Genomic DNA, 16951 nt, shown 5'->3' on the forward strand with positions numbered 1-16951 from the left:
GTTTCTCCAGACCTTTGCCACGGTCAGCAAGGGGACACAAGGTGAGAAAGAGATCACAACAGGACAAGCGTAGACCTGTCTCTCTCACTCTGTCTTGTCTTGCCCTCTGTAAACCACTTCCCTACTCTCTCTCTTTTTTAAAGTCTCTGTTTCAACAGAATTTCTAACCTGCATCCCCATCTCCTCTCCCCCCAGATCGATCTTGGCATGCTGGCGCAGCCTGACGTGGGCAGGGGGGCGAGAGGGAGTGCTGGCCCTTCCTCTAAACCTCATCACCCTCACAATCCCCCACCGAGGCCTGAGAAGAAAGCCCTGCTGGGGATACAATCAACAAGTTCTACCTCAGATCTTAGCCAATTCAACAGACTTCATAATCTAGCATTTTTGTTGCTGTTGTTGGAGAATCCAGATATTTACTGCAGTCCTTATGCAGAAGCAAATGCAAATAGTACAGTATACACAACCCTACAAGGCAGCATTTACTTTCTTGCTTACTCCATAAGTCGTTTATATCGAAGTTGATATTTAGAAGCACCATGTTGGTGTTTTGTAACATCTAATTTTTATGAACTGGGTCGCTAGCTCAATGCTCAACCCCCAACCTGGAGGACCAGTACATACACACATACACCACAGACATTTTAGCTTACCCAATTCACTTACATCGCATGTCTTTGGACTTGTGGGGGAAAATGGAGCACTCCACACAGAAATACCAAAAGGCCCAGCTGTGGCTTGAATCAGTGTCCTTCTTGCTGTGAGGCGACAGCGCTACATAGTTGTAATTCAATTTATAATGACTTTAAAACACATCACCAGGTATATGTATGCTTTTAATATATAAATTAAATTTAGTTTGATGTTTATAAGGGAAAGTTTCTAATAATAACACATTTTATTACATAATATAATTTAGCATAATATTGTTTCTCAGTTTATTAGAATATTTAAACATATTAATGTTTAAAAAGCTAATTAAAAGTAATATGTTTTACCTAAAAGTGCTAACATTTATACAAGCATTTAACTTCAATAGTATCTGGATGCAGCCTTGGTGATGTAAGCTGAGACTACATATCTCAGTGATGCAATGTCAGACAGAATGCACTCACTGGAGCTAATGACATCACTGTGAGGGGTAGGGTTACGGGCGGTGTTACAAGTCTGCATCCAGACCCCTCTCTTTAACTTAACTTTTTAATGAATAATGTTTATAATATATGTAAAGGAATTATACACATTTTTTATAATTAGTGAAGATAATGTGTATGCTTACACATTTAAGCAGTGGTGTAAAGTAACAAATTACTAATACATATAAAAGTGTGTACTTTGACCTTCCCTTGAGTACATTTTTAGGGCAGTATTGGTACTTTTACTCCACTACTTTCATTCAACCTGCAGTCACTAATTTATTTTTTCTTGTCTATGAGGATTAGAAAAATCATTCCTGTGATTCCGGTAAATTGCATCATAATTAACTACCTCAAGACATGGGTGATTTATAATGTCAGAAAACTGTTTGGAAGCATTAAAAGTGTCCAAGACCATGTCCAAAACTGTTTTAACTGCATGTCACTGATGAGAAGATGATAAATGTTTACTGTATGATGACCAAAATAGCCTCAAACACCCAGCAGGCATCACATGACGTCAGATTGACGTTGTACCCCAATGTTGTGGGGACATGGCATTTTGTTTGGAAATGAAAATCAGGTTGACGTCAGAACCCAATGTCAGGCCTATGTCAATGTACAACGTCCAGCTAAAATCAACCAAATATCAACGTCTAATGATGTTACAGCTTGACATTTTGTGGATGTTACCACTATGACATCTATCAGACGTTGGATTTTGGTTGCCATACCTGACGAATAAATGTCAGTATTTGACGTAAATATGACGTTGGTTTAAGATGTTGGCTCGACGTTGATTTGGTCACTTGCTAACACAACCTAAAATAAACCAAAGACCAATGTCATTCGACGTTGTTAGCAGTGTTTTAAAGTAACTAATTACAATTACTCAAATTACTGTAATTGAGTACTTTTTCAGGCATTGTTATTTACTATTAGTATTAAAAATGTGCACTTTTACTCTACCTTGAGTACAGTTTTAGTGCAGTATTGGTACTTTCACTCTACTACATTTCTTCAACTTGCAGTCACTATTTTATTTTTTCTAGTCTATGGGGATTAAAAAAATCAGTTCTGTGATTCCTGGCCAATCAAATCACACATAGAAGGTAAATCGCATCATAATGAACTACCTCAAGACATGGGCGATTTATAATCGCAGCAAACTGTTTGGAAGCATTAAATGTGTCCAAGATGTTCAAAATCTTTACACGCATTGACCCAGAGACTGTTTAGATGCATATCACTGATGAGAAGATGACAGATGTTTACTGTATGATGACCAAAATGGCCCTAAACACCCAGCAGGCACAAAACGTCAACATAATGTCAGATTGACGTTGTACCCTAACGTCATGGGGACGTTGCATTTTGTTTGGAAATGAAGATCGGGCTGACGTCAGAACGTCAGACCGACGTCAATGTCCAACCTAAAACCAACCAAATATCAACGTCTAATGATGTGGCACCTTGACTTTGTGTGGGGGTTAGACGTTGGGTTTAGTTGCCATACCTGATGAATAATTGTCAGTATTTAATGTCAATATGATGTTGGTTTAAGATGTTGGCTTGACGTTGGATTTTGGTCACTTTCTAACAACCTAAAATCAACCAAATATCAACTACATTTAACGTCATTATTGGACATAAAAATAATGTTGTCCTTAGACGCTGGCTGGACTAGGAATTTTGGTCACCTGACATCACAACCTAAATCTAACCTAATATTAAAGTTTTATGACATTGTCTGCCTGCTGGGCAAAAACTTGATGCACTCCTGAATGCTACGTTTACACACACATGCACAAATGACATGTAAACGCATCAGCTTTTACAGCGTAATACTCACTACTCATTACTCTTGAGTACTTTTGAAATGTCTACTTTTTACTTTGAGTTATATTTTTAGCAGATACTTTTACTTCAATTGCACTACATTTTTAGGCAAGCAGTATTACTATTTGAGTATGATTTATCAGTACTCTTTCCACCACTGGTTATTGGATATCAAAATAACGTCCTTAAATCTAACCTAATATTAACGCCTTATGACATTGTGTGCCTCCTGAGCAATAACTAAATGCACTACAGAGTGTTACGTTAACACACATCCACACATTGCATGTAGATGCATCAGCTTTTTAAAGAGCAATACTCACTGCTCACTACTCTTAAGTACTTTTAAAAGATCTTATTTTTACTCATACTTTGAGTAAACAGATATTTTTACTCGACTTGCACTACATTTTTAGGTATATTTAAGTATTGATACTTTTACTTGAGTATAATTTTCAGTACTTTTTCCACCACTTTATTTAAGGTACAAAAATATATAATAAAGTTACTTAATTGCTTAATATCTGCAATTAATAATTGCATTAAATCATTAAAAAAATGAACTAAATAGAGACATTTCAAAACTATAAATCCAGCTGAAGATTTTGCTGGATGCTCATATTTGTAATTTAAGATACAGTACATTTGTGGAATAAGAATTTTGCTATCATTTAGTATTCTCTACCCAGAATCATACTTCAAGTGTAAACAAATTGTTATCCTATAGTCCACTTAATTTCAATAGTCTACATCATTTGGTCTATTCAGTTCCAACTCATATTTTCCTATTAAGTGAACATGCTATATTTATTCCTTAATCAAGTTCAGCAAATGCTTGCCACAAAGTAATGAATACCCTTTATTTTATGCCTCATGTTAAACTGCATGCTTACTTTTTGATTAAGCGAGCTATTTTATATTCATGACCAATGCATAAATCACAAACAAACCTCTTTGTTATGTCCGTGGCACCGAAGGGATACTAATTTTCTCAGAAAAGAGGACTAATATGGTACATAATTCTCGTTTAATGTGGGAATTGGGCCTGAACCAGACAATTATCTCCCAGCGGAGAAAGACAATGTCTTATTTCACTTACAGAGCTATTCCCTATAATTAGGATGCACCCCAGCATCAGTGCTGGCCCGATGCCCTCAGTGGCAATTAGTATTTATTACACAGTTAATGACCATGACATGTAAAACTCAGTGAAGTGGTAAATTTAGAGCAGTCAGCGGTACTCAGTGGCTTGCTGCTAAATGTCGGGGAGTAGCTGTTTGCCAAAGTGTTCTACCTGTGTTGCAACTAAATTAACCATCTCATGAATGCACAATAACACATTTGATCAAATGGGATATTTGAACAATCTCACTTGGTTTTTCTTACTGCTCCTCTCTCTTTTACTGTATTTTTAACTGATTGATTTGCATTTAAGCTTAAAATGTCTATATCTTTTATCAAAGAAGGTGTTAAAGGGGGATTCATTTATTAAAAATGAACCCTTCTTTATCTACGATTCACTAATGCACTGTCACCAAGCTTAGGATTTTTTTTTTCTTTACAATCTACTCAGCAATGATTTATTGATCGTAGCTTCTTCCTTCAGACTAAATTAGCAGCCCTTCAGAAAATCACATTTTCTCACCTCTCAAATGTGTGTGATCCTGGATGGGGGTTGACTATGATTTGGAAAAACAAACTGGGTGCCTTTGGCCAATTCTGCCTCATTTACCAACATTTTACATTTTATTTAGTATTCATTCTATAATTTTCTTTCAGCTTCGTCCCTTTATTCATCAGTGGTCGCCACAGCAGAATGAACTGCTAACTTATTCAGATATTTTACACAGCGTATACTCTTCCAGCTACAACCCAGTACTGGACAGAGGTGGGTAGTAACGAATTACATTAACGTCAATACATTTACTTGAGTAAAACTGTTGGTTTTTGAGAAACGTTACATTTAAAGATGTCTAGTGAGTTTATCAAATCAGGTCACACGCGGCCTCAAGTTCACCCCAAGGATAGTTTGATAATGATGCACGCTGCACATCGCAACAGATACTTGAGTTACAGCTCCAACCTGAAAAAAAACAAAAACAAAACAAACAAAAAAACAGCGATAAGTGTCAACAATATGCCGATTTGAAACTTATTAATGATAACTATGGGAAACTGCTGTTTATTGGAATACCTGATATCCCTCACATACAAGTCATTCACAATGTTACCCATTGAAAATATAACATTTATGTGTGTATGGTCAGAATTATTAGCCCTCCTGTATATTTTCCTTCTGTTTAACATAAAGATTTTAACACATTTCTAGTGGGCGCTGCCATTTGAATCTTTTTGGCTTGAGACTTCCGGTCTCATTAACTTCTATTCATTTTTTGATGTTAAAAACTGCTCGTTACGTTGCTTGATGTTGCAATTTGATATTTTCTTATTATATTATTCTACTTGGTCTGTATAGTCATGCAAACATTTGTTTGTAGAGCAAGTAGTTTGACCGATTTCTGCTGTTTATTATTTCTAGTCATTTCTCCCATAGACGACTGAATCGGAAGTTCTAAGACAATCGCGAAAACAGATGCACTTCCGCATTTTAGAATAAGGTCAATAGATTCATTAACTAATATCTTATAACTGATTTCTTTTGTCTTTGCCATGATGACAGAACATATTACACAATATTTTTCAAGATACAGTATTGCTTAAAGTGACATTTGAGGGCTGCACAGTGGCGTAGTGGGTAGCACGTTCGCCTCATAAGAAGTTTGCTGGTTCAAGCATCGGCTGGGTCAGTTGGTGTTTTATATATATATATATATATATATATATATATATATATACACACACATGAAAAGTATCTACAGTAGTAACTTTTTTTCATCAGATACTTTACTCTTACTCGAGTAACTTTCAAGATTGTTACTTTTACTTAAGTAGACATTTCTGCAAATAATTGTACTTTTACTTGAGTATAGATTTTGGATACTCTACTCACCTCTGGTACTGGGAAACATCCATACACACACACTATGAACAATGTCATTCATTCATTCTCCTTCAGCTGAATCCCTTTATTTATCAGAGTTCGCCACAGTGGAATGAACTACAAACTTATCCCGCATATGTATCAGCAGATGCAGCCACAACAGAACACTGCAAAGCAATAATACACAAACTATGGCTAGTATATCTTATTCTATTAAGCTATAGTGCATGTCTTTGGACTGTGGAGTAAACAGGAGCACTCAGAGGAAACCCACACAAACACAGGGAGAATGTGTAAATGCCACACAGTAATAGTAACTGACCCAGCTGGGACTCGAACCATTAACTTTTTTTTGCTGTGAGGCTGCAGTGCCAACCAGAGCCACCATGTGGCATTTTTAGTTATATTTTCTTTTATGCAAATCAGTTTTTACAGCACAGACTGGATGTTTAAAAAAAAAAAAAAAAAAAAAAAAAAAATAATAATAATAATATTGATTTGGGCCTAGCAAGAACTCATACCGGCAACCTTGCTGGAAGGTGACAGTGCCCTAACAACAGTTCAACCATGCCACCTAATAATCTAAGCACCAAAGTAACTTGGTCAATTAAAGTTCTAGTTGCTCACTAGTTAGCTCACTTAAGGTTTCAAAATGATAAATCAAATGGAGGATACTTTTTAAAAAAAAAAATAAAAAATAATAATAATAATAATAATAATAATAATTCGCTTTGCTCAACTATGAAACAAAGGGAAAGGAGAGAATAAATAAAAGCAATTAACACAAATCCATAGACAATAAAATTTATTGACATCAGAAAATAAACAAAATCAGGAAACAGCAAACACAAACTAGGACTTGACTTGTTGCAACAGCTTAAGCAACTTCCACGATGAATGCCTATTGCTTCCAGCAGGTCCAGGAGCATTTTGATCTGTGACAGTCTGATAATTCAACTGGACTGGAATTGGAAGTTCAGGTTGCACTGATTGTAACAACGACTTAAAGTTTGAAACTACTGGGGTGCTCGAGGTTTGGGAACTTGATGGCACCACCACTGAAGAGGTCTGGGACACAGGCAGGAAGACTGTCTCATAACTTGAAACTACCTGCGGCTGATTGCTGGTCTGCACTGGCACAGCTGAGGAAGAGCTGGACTGCGTGATAGACAGACTAGCAGGGAGCATTTGAGGCTGGGAAACAAACTGTACAGGAACAGAAGACACCTGGTTAGGAAGAACTTGTGCCTCAAAGATGGAATACTCCAGTTTGTTTGGCTTCACTATGGGCCAAAACAGATCTTGCCATAGCTTGGCTGGAGGCTGGTAGCTAGGCTGCTGCAATGGTCTTGAAGGATGACCAGTGGGCTGAGATACTAAAGTATAACTCACTGGTCCAGGCTTGGGATGAGACAAATCACTGGGTTGGATCTCTAGCACACCTGGCTGTTCACTTTGAAGCACAACAGACTGCAAGCTAGGATGTCCAGAAAGATGTGCTGGTCTGAAGGTAGATGTGAGGGGGCTAGGGAAGTTGAGATCCACAGGAATCGGGTCACTGGGCAAAACAGGCTTGATAACCTGAGCTGGGTTTGGAAGACGGTGTGAAGATGGAGAGTGAGGTCTCCGCTTGTAACCGTGCTGTGGTAGCTCATGGCATGAAAAAAGTTTGGAGCCAATCTGATGAATCCCATGGGACTGCACTGGCTTGAAAAGGGTTTGCCCATTCTGGTTGACAACATACTCATAGTTGGACTGTCCTGCTTGCAGATGGCTTGGTCGAGCTACAGATGAGCTGACCTGTGCTGGCTGTTGGACACCCAACTGTGCCACCAACTGGTAGCTAGCTTGTGCTGGTTGTTGGGAAGCAGACTGGGCCTCTGCCTTGTAGATTGCTTCTGCTAGTTGTGGCACCGTGGGCTGGCTAGCAGACTGGTAGATTTGTGCTGGTTGTTGAACAAACTGGGGCCCAGACTGGTAGTGGGTTTGCACTGGTATTTGGCTACTGGACTGATCTACAGAAGTAAATGTTAGTGTCTGGAGAGGACTAGTACTGGAAGGCTTGGACCCAAAGTGGGGTTTACCTTTGTGGTGCTTGAGAGGAGTCGGTCCACCTGGCTGAGCCACAAAAACATAACTTCCATCTACTGGCTGTACATTATTTGACTGGGAAACCAATTGGCCTCCCGGTAATAGCTGCTGGCTGGAGACCTGGGCCACAGAGGCATCAACTACCTGTTGAATTAGCTGGCCACTGGGCTGGACCACAGAGATGTCAATGACACTGGGAGTGTGTATGATGCTTGGTTGATTCACAGTTTGGCCACTGGGCTGGGCTGATTGCTGGCTGCCTGACTGGCTTAGAAGTTCATAGCTAGCCATAGCTAGGCTACTTGGCTCACTACCATACTGTAATAGTGATAAGCTGGGTTGTGAGGCTTTGGAAGGTTTCGAGGAGCTAATTGGTGCATTGTGAACTGGCCTTGAACCAGTTTGATGGTGGGGTTTACCTTTCAGAGGTTTAAGAGGCCATCTACCAGATGGCACTGCAGACTGGAAGCTAGTCTGAAAAATCTGTTGGCCACTGGGCAGGGATAACTGCAAAGGATTAGACTGGGCTATGGTTCCAGAACTTGTTGGTTGCTCACTGCTGGACTGGGAAATAGCCTGCACTAACTGCTGGCTGCTGGGTTTCACCACAGACGTACTGCTAATTTGAAGTGGAATTGAGGAAACTACCTGCACTGGCTTAGAAACAGAATAACTGCTTTGCTGCAATGGGCTCAGGACAGAAGAACTGGTTACTTCAGAGCCTTGGACAGTAGTTGACGGACTTGAATCATATCCAGACATGCCCATATTCACTGCATTTCCCACAGAACCATAAACAAGACTACCAGTTCCAACCGAATCAACATAAAATCCTTGTTTGTTAGAACCCGACCCTGGTTTTCCACTTGTCATGAGAGCGCCTGAAGAGCCAGCCTGAGAGCTGTAGCTTCCCATCTCAAAGCCCCATTTATCTTTGCTGACTGGTCCAGCTACAACATTTCCACCATAAAAGTCAAGGACACTTTGTTTCACCTCCTGCATGGACTGGCTAGGATTATTAGATCCAAGATGGCCTCCACTGCTGCCAGGGCTGTACGAATAAACTACAAAAAGAAAACCAATTAACAAAAACTGGTTTAAAGAACACTTGCTTTAATATTAATGATAATAATAATAATAATAATAATAATAAATAACCTACCAGTTGCAATATCATCGTAGTCACATGCACCAAGGGCTAAAAGTACTGCTAAAGAGTAACTGCAAGAGATAAACAGTCATTTTAATTACAAGGTAAAAGGTAAAACACACAATTAAAACCACAAGAAAAACAACATACCTTAAAATCCACATTGTTGAAACACACATAGTAAACCAAGTCAAAACAACCATCCAATTCCCTCAGCACAGAAGCTACAAATTAAAAGAAAAGCTTCACCAAACAATACAGTGCTACTTTGGATCTGGCCTTTTTATAGTGTGCAACTACCAGTCAGTTGGCTAGAAAATTGCCTCAGACCAATCGGTTGTCACAGAAATGTCTAATGGATCATTATTAGTTTCAGGTGTCAGTTGTTGCATGTTATTTTCCTGGTATGTAATTTCATAAATAAATTTATACAAACTAATTAGCTTTTTATGTCTTGGAAAAGAGATAAACATATTCTTAAATGAAAACGTATACTTTCTTGATTTAAAAAAAGTAAAAGAAAAACAAAGTATTTCACATAATAAATATATACATTTCTGGTTAACTGAATATCAGCAAAAGTCTGCAATTGGCCAATTTACTTAAAATGTGTGTAGTTATATTCAAAACGAGATCCTCTTCAATTCATGCTAACTTATATTCTGCTGAATTGGTGTTTGCTAAATGCAGGTATGCTGTTTTGTGGATCTCTAATCCTGTTCGCAACATAATCACAATAGAGGCAGATAAACATTAAACATGGAACATTATTTTCTGTTAACTAAGAAAGAAGAGCGTTCAGTGGGTGGAGAAAAGCAAAATACATTAATACTGTATGTCTGCAAAGAGAAGAGATGTCCAATACTCAAATCTGTAGTGTGTTCTACTGCAGAAACACTTGCTTCTTCCTCTTGCAAATATTGTTGCAGTCAACATACTCTATATTATACCATTCCATAAAGTTTTACTTTAAATAACTATCCCTGTCTTATACTGTAGTTTACAATTGCCATATTTGCTTATTGCATGTAAAATGCATCATAGCCCTTTAAGTAAAATCACTGCAAATTAATGTAGGCATGCAATAATGTGACATGTCTTATGTAGAAAAGTTGAACAAGACCATGATAATATTGATAACTGTGATCATTTTGGTCACTATAATCATATTACAAAATGTTTTTTACACCGTTGCATCTCTAGTGTCCAGTTATTAAAGCTGATGCACATTTGAACATTTTATTCAACATTGTAACAAAAACACAGATACACAAAGTTTTATGTAAAAGTCAGTGTTAAGTAGAATGCTTTCACATCTTATTTTTGTCATTAAGGCTATTTCATGATGTTCAGTGGTGTATTGAAAGCTGCATGGGTCCCAGAAAGAGTGAATGCAGGGCTTCTTACTTCAACAGTCACAACAGTGCATACAAGTGCCATTATTATACTTATTAATGTTTTTTTACTATGAGAATGCAATAAAATCGTGCTTTTTAAAAACATTTTAAAAGCTTTTCAATTTATAACTTATAAAAAGTTAATGAAATAATTCAATCAGCATTTCTCATGTCCATAATGCCCCTTTCTGCAAGAATTTTCTAGCATCAAGTCTACAATTACCATCTGATGCTTGAACTGGCGTTCAGTGCTGAGAATAGCTTTGAAAAGCCTGTCCTGGCTCATTGTGGTCAAACGACTTGTTTAAAAGCATCAAAGTGAAGCTGAAACGTACCAGCACATTAAATGATTTTGTTATTAGCAGCAAAAATAGTTGAAAATAGGCTAATATTTAATCTTTGGTCATACAGATAGTGTAAGACATTTTTGATACTGTGAAAATTCTAGATATTATGAGTGAGAAAGAGAGGGAGAGGGAACAAATAAGATGTGCTTTGAGGCATGCAGTTCTTATTTTAAATTTGGTTTTAGGTATTTAAGTGAAGAATTTCATGTACTATGTGGGATTTAATGCATTAGTGTACTCTCCTTGGTCATTAATTCAAGTTGAACAATCATTTTATTCAGTTAATGATAGATTTAACAAACATCAGACATGGACTAAAATGAACCCTAACATTTGCATTATGCATGTCCTACATTCTGCTATGCCACTGATGATGTTACAACTTTACCTGGTTGAAATCATGTTATCTGAATCCCAGGATTTGGTAACTAACACATACCATCGAATGAACAAAAAAATGAACATTTTTAAAGATCATGGTTGCGTTTCATGCAGATTTTTCAGTTACAATTCATATTGTAAAAAATTTTCTTATCTGGGGTTGGGCTGTGAAGTTGGGTCTGTTGTGGAATATCCAACTAGATCTCTTGAGGGAACATAACTATTTTATGTATTTTCAGAAAAGTTTATGCTTTTTAAAAGGAAGCGGGTCCCTAAACCCCACTCTAACTCTGAAAAATAAGCAAATAATACTAAAAGAGATCATACAAATGATATGAATTAGCCACTAAATTAAAAAGTCAATGCTTCCCGTGAGATTGTGGGTGGACGGTCTCATATAGATGTTTTGCTAATCAGACATTTCACACAATTAATTTTATTGCAATCAGTCTTCAAAAACAAGAATAATATTCATTTTCCTTTAGCTAGTCCCTGATTTATTCGTGATTACCCACAGGGGAATGAACCACCAACTATTTTGGCATTTATTTTTACATAGCAGATACCCTTCCAGCTACAATCTAGCTCTACACTAAGAAACACCAAATCTACACACAAACGTAATTAATCCTTTACCATATGTCTTTGGACACTTTTGTTAAAATTAGGTTCTGTTCAGAGTTAAATGAGAAAACTTAACCACATGAATAATTGCTAGATATTCATCTGCTTTATGATGGAGAATCAGACAATATAATCATAATGAATGTAGATTTAATTATCATTTAATACATTGATTCAATTATCGTGTGTGTAACAGCAGTTCATTTTACAATTTGTGGTTTCATTACTCATGTACTTCAGTGTCAATAATCCTGATTTTTTTCCCGTGAGGATGGACAGACAAGGGGAATAAACTCTTTACTGTAAAATCTATTTCTTACTCTCAAAGCTTTTTTTTTTTTTTTTTTTTAAACAAGAAAACAAAAAAACTAGGTCCACACACAAATACATTAACAATAATTTATTGACATCAGAAAGCAAGCATAAATCAGGAAACAGCAAACAAACACCTAGGACTTGACTTGTTGCAACAGCTTAAGCAACTTCCATGATGAATGCCTATTGCTTCCAGCAGGTCCAGGAGCATTTTGATCGGTGACAGTCTGATAATTCAACAGGACTGGAATTGGAAGTTCAGGTTTCACTGATTGTAACACAGACTTAAAGTTTGAAACTACTGGGGTACTCCAGGTTTGGGAACTTGATGGCACAACCGCTGAAGAGGTCTGCAATACGGTCTCAGAACTTGACACTACCTGAGGCTGATAGCTGGACTGCACTGGCAAAGCAGGGGATAAGCTGGACTGAGTGACAGACAGACTAGCTGGGAGCATTTGAGGCTGGGAAACAAACTGTACAGGAACAGAAGACACATGGCTAGGGAGAACTTGGGCCTCAAAGCTGGAAAGCTCCAGTTTGTTTGGCTTTACTATGGGCAAAAACAAATTTTGCCATAGCTTGGCTGGAAGCTGGTAGCTAGGCTGCTGCAATGGCCTTGAAGGATGACCAGTGGGCTGAGATACTAAAGTATAACTCACTGGTCCAGGCTTGGCATGAGACAAACCACTGGGTTGGATCTCTAGCACACCTGGCCGCTCACTTTGAAGCACAACAGACTGCAAGCTAGGATGTCCAGAAAGATGTGCTGGTCTGAAAGTAGTTGTGAGGGGGCTAGGGAAGTTTAAATCTGCAGGAATCGGGTCACTAGGCAAAACAGGCTTGATAACCTGAGCTGCGTTTGGAAGACTGTGTGTAGATGGAGAGTGATGCCTCCGCTTGTAACCATGCTGTGGTAGTTCATGGCATGAATAAAGTTTGGAGCCAATCTGATGAATCCCATGGGACTGCACTGGCTTGAAAAGGGTTTGCCCATTTTGGTTGACAACATACTCATAGTTGGACTGTCCTGCTTGCAGATGGCTTGGTTGGCCTACAGATGAGCTGACCTGTGCTGGCTGTTGGACACCCAACTGAGCCACCAACTGGTAGCTAGCTGGTGCTGGTTGTTGGGAAGCAGGCTGGGTCTCTGACTGATAGATGGCTCCTACTAATTGTGGCACAGTGGGCTGGCTAGCAGACTGGTAGATTATTTGTGCTGGTTGTTGAACAAATTGAGGTCCAGACTGGTAGATGGTTTGTACTGGTTTTAGGCTACTGGACTGATCTACAGAAGTAAATGTTAGTGTCTGGAGAGGACTAGTACTGGAAAGTTTAGACCCAAAGTGGGGTTTACCTTTGTGATGCTTGAGAGGAGTCGGTCCACCTGGCTGAGCCACAAAAACATAACTTCCATCTACGGGCTGAACATTATTTGACTGGGAAACCAATCGACCTTCTTGTAAAAGCTGCTGGCTGGAGACCTGGGCCACAGAGTAATCAACTGCCTGTTGAATTAGCTGGCTACTGGGCTGGACCACAGAGACGTCAATGACACTGGGAGTTTGTATGATGCCTGGTTGATTCACAGTTTGGCCACTGGACTGGGCTGATTGCTGGCTGCCTGACTGGCTCACAAGTTCATAGCTAGCCATAGCTAGGCTATCTGGCACACCACCATATTGTAATATTGAGAGGCTGGGATGTGAGGCTTTAGAAGGTTTTGAGCTGATTGGTGCATTGTGAGCTGGCCTTGAACCAGTTTTATGGTGGTGTTTACCTTTCAGAGGTTTAAGGGGCCATCTACCAGATGGCACTGCAGACTGGAAGCTAGTCTGAAAAATCTGTTTGCCACTGGGCAGGGATAACTGCAGAGGGTTAGACTGGGCTATGGCTCCAGAACTTGTTGGTTGCTCACTGCTGGACTGGGAAATGGTCTGCACCAACTGTTGGCTGCTGGGTTTCACCACAGACGTACTGCTAATGTGAAGTGGAATTGAGGAAACTACCTGCACTGGGTTAGAAACCGAATAACTGCTTTGCTGCAATGGGCTCAGGACAGAAGAACTGGTTACTTCAGAGCCTTGGACAGTAGTTGACAGACTTGAATCATATCCAGACATGCCCATATTCACTGCATTTCCCACAGAACCATAAACAAGACTACCAGTTCCAACTGAATTAACATGAAATCCTTGTTTGCTTCCAGTATAAGAATCGGAGCCTGGTTTTTCACTTGTCATGGGTGTGCCTGAAGAGCCAGCCTGAGAGCTGTAGCTTCCGGTCTCAAATCCCCATTTATCTTTGCTGACTGGTCCAGCTACAACATTTCCACCATAAAAGTCAAGGACACTTTGTTTCACCTCCTGCATGGACTGGCTAGGATTATTAGATCCAAAATGGCCTCCACTGCTGCCAGGGCTGTATGCATAAACTACAAAAAAAAAACCAATTAACAAAACCTAATTTAGTAAAAGAACACTTGAATAATAATAATAATAATAATAATAATAATAATAATAATAATAATAATAAACCAATAACCTACCAGTTGCAATATCATTGTAGTCACATGCACCAAGGGCTAAAAGTACTGCTAAAGAGTAACTGCAAGAGATGAGCAGTCATTTTAATTACAAGGTAAATGGTAAAACACACAATTAAAAACACAAGAAAAACAACATACCTTAAAATCCACATTCTTGAAACACACATAGTAAACCAAGTCAAAACAACCATCCAATTCCCTCAGCACAGAAGCTACTAACTTAAAGAAAAGCTTCACCAAACAATACAGTGCTACTTTTGATCTGGCCTTTTTATAGTGTGCAACTACCAGTCAGTTGGCTAGAAAATTGCCTCAGACCAATCGGTTGTCACAGAAATGTCTAATGGATCATCATTAGTTTCAGGTGTCAGTTGTTGCACGTTATTTTCATGGTATGTAATTTCATTAATACATTTATACAAACTAATAAGCTTTTTATGTCTTGGAAAAGAGATAAACATATTCTTAAATGAAAACGTATACTTTCTTGATTTAAAAAAAGTAAAAGAAAAACAAAGTATTTCACATAATAAATATATATATTTCTGGTTAACTGAATATCAGCAAAAGTCTGCAATTGGCCAATTTACTTAAAATGTGTGTAGTTATATTCAAAACGAGATCCTCTTCAATTCATGCTAACTTATATTCTGCTGAATTGGTGTTTGCTAAATGCAGGTATGCTGTTTTGTGGATCTCTAATCCTGTTCGCAAAATAATCACAATAACGAGGCAGATAAACATTAAACATGGAACATTATTTTCTGTTAACTTAGAAAGAAGAGCGTTCAGTGGGTGGAGAAAAGCAAAATACATTAATACTGTATGTCTGCAAAGAGAAGAGATATCCAATACTCAAATCTGTAGTGTGTTCTACTGCAGAAACACTTGCTTCTTCCTCTTGCAAATATTGTTGCAGTCAAGATACTCCATATTATACCATTCCATAAAGTTTTACTTTAAATAACTATCCCTGTCTTATACTGTAGTTTACAATTGCCATATTTGCTTATTGCATGTAAAACGCATCAAAGCCCTTTAAGTAAAATCACTGCAAATTAATGTAGGCATGCAATAATGTGACATGTCTTATGTAGAAAAGTTTAACAAGACCATGATAATATTGATAACTGTGATCATTTTGGTCACTATAATCATATTACAAAATGTTTTTTACACCGTTGCATCTCTAGTGTCCAGTTATTAAAGCTGATGCACATTTGAACATTTTATTCAACATTGTAACAAAAACACAGATACACAAAGTTTTATTGAAAAGTCAGTGTTAAGTAGAATGCTTTCACATCTTATTTTTGTCATTAAGGCTATTTCATGATGTTCAGTGGTGTATTGAAAGCTGCATGGGTCCCAGAAAGAGTGAATGCAGGGCTTCTTACTTCAACAGTCACAACAGTGCATACAAGTGCCATTATTATACTTATTAATGTTTTTTTACTATGAGAATGCAATAAAATCGTGCTTTTTAAAAACATTTTAAAAGCTTTTCAATTTATAACTTATAAAAAGTTAATGAAATAATTCAATCAACATTTCTCATGTCCATAATGCCCCTTTCTGCAAGAATTTTCTAGCATCAAGTCTACAATTACCATCTGATGCTTGAACTGGCGTTCAGTGCTGAGAATAGCTTTGAAAAGCCTGTCCTGGCTCATTGTGGTCAAACGACTTGTTTAAAAGCATCAAAGTGAAGCTGAAACGTACCAGCACATTAAATGATTTTGTTATTAGCAGCAAAAATAGTTGAAAATAGGCTAATATTTAATCTTTGGTCATACAGATAGTGTAAGACATTTTTGATACTGTGAAAATTCTAGATATTATGAGTGAGAAAGAGAGGGAGAGGGAACAAATAAGATGTGCTTTGAGGCATGCAGTTCTTATTTTAAATTTGGTTTTAGGTATTTAAGTGAAGAATTTCATGTACTATGTGGGATTTAATGCATTAGTGTACTCTCCTTGGTCATTAATTCAAATTGAACAATCATTTTATTCAGTTAATCATTGATTTAACAAACATCAGACATGGACTGAAATGAACCCTTACATTTGCATTATGCATGTCCTACATTCTGCTATGCCACTGATGATGTTACAACTTTACCTG

At 37.9% G+C, this 16951-nt stretch overlaps 2 protein-coding genes across 4 annotated transcripts; both read right to left on the reverse strand.

Moving 5' to 3' along the window:
- Positions 1-6761: 6761 nt before the first annotated feature.
- On the reverse strand, positions 6762-9476 carry zgc:171977. Of its 2 annotated transcripts, XM_068217001.2 has the most exons (4): positions 9365-9473; positions 9227-9285; positions 8058-9128; positions 6764-7988 (listed from the first exon to the last, which is right to left on the reverse strand). In XM_068217001.2, exons 1-4 carry the CDS (start codon positions 9415-9417, stop codon positions 6826-6828), a joined length of 2346 nt encoding a protein of 781 aa, XP_068073102.1. In that variant the 5' UTR covers positions 9418-9473; the 3' UTR covers positions 6764-6825. The 2 variants fall into 2 exon arrangements, with proteins under 2 accessions (NP_001096117.2, XP_068073102.1); NM_001102647.2 differs by having other exon boundaries at positions 6762-9128; positions 9365-9476.
- Positions 9477-12350: 2874 nt separating this feature from the next.
- Positions 12351-15073, reverse strand: LOC100537597 (uncharacterized). Of its 2 annotated transcripts, XM_073941586.1 has the most exons (4): positions 14965-15073; positions 14827-14885; positions 13636-14712; positions 12351-13566 (listed from the first exon to the last, which is right to left on the reverse strand). In XM_073941586.1, exons 1-4 carry the CDS (start codon positions 15015-15017, stop codon positions 12413-12415), a joined length of 2343 nt encoding a protein of 780 aa, XP_073797687.1. In that variant the 5' UTR covers positions 15018-15073; the 3' UTR covers positions 12351-12412. The 2 variants fall into 2 exon arrangements, with proteins under 2 accessions (XP_073797687.1, XP_021325962.2); XM_021470287.3 differs by having other exon boundaries at positions 12351-14712.
- Positions 15074-16951: the final 1878 nt, after the last annotated feature.

The sequence above is a fragment of the Danio rerio genome, chromosome 24 (assembly GCF_049306965.1).
Source record: "Danio rerio strain Tuebingen ecotype United States chromosome 24, GRCz12tu, whole genome shotgun sequence".
NCBI lineage: Eukaryota > Metazoa > Chordata > Actinopteri > Cypriniformes > Danionidae > Danio > Danio rerio.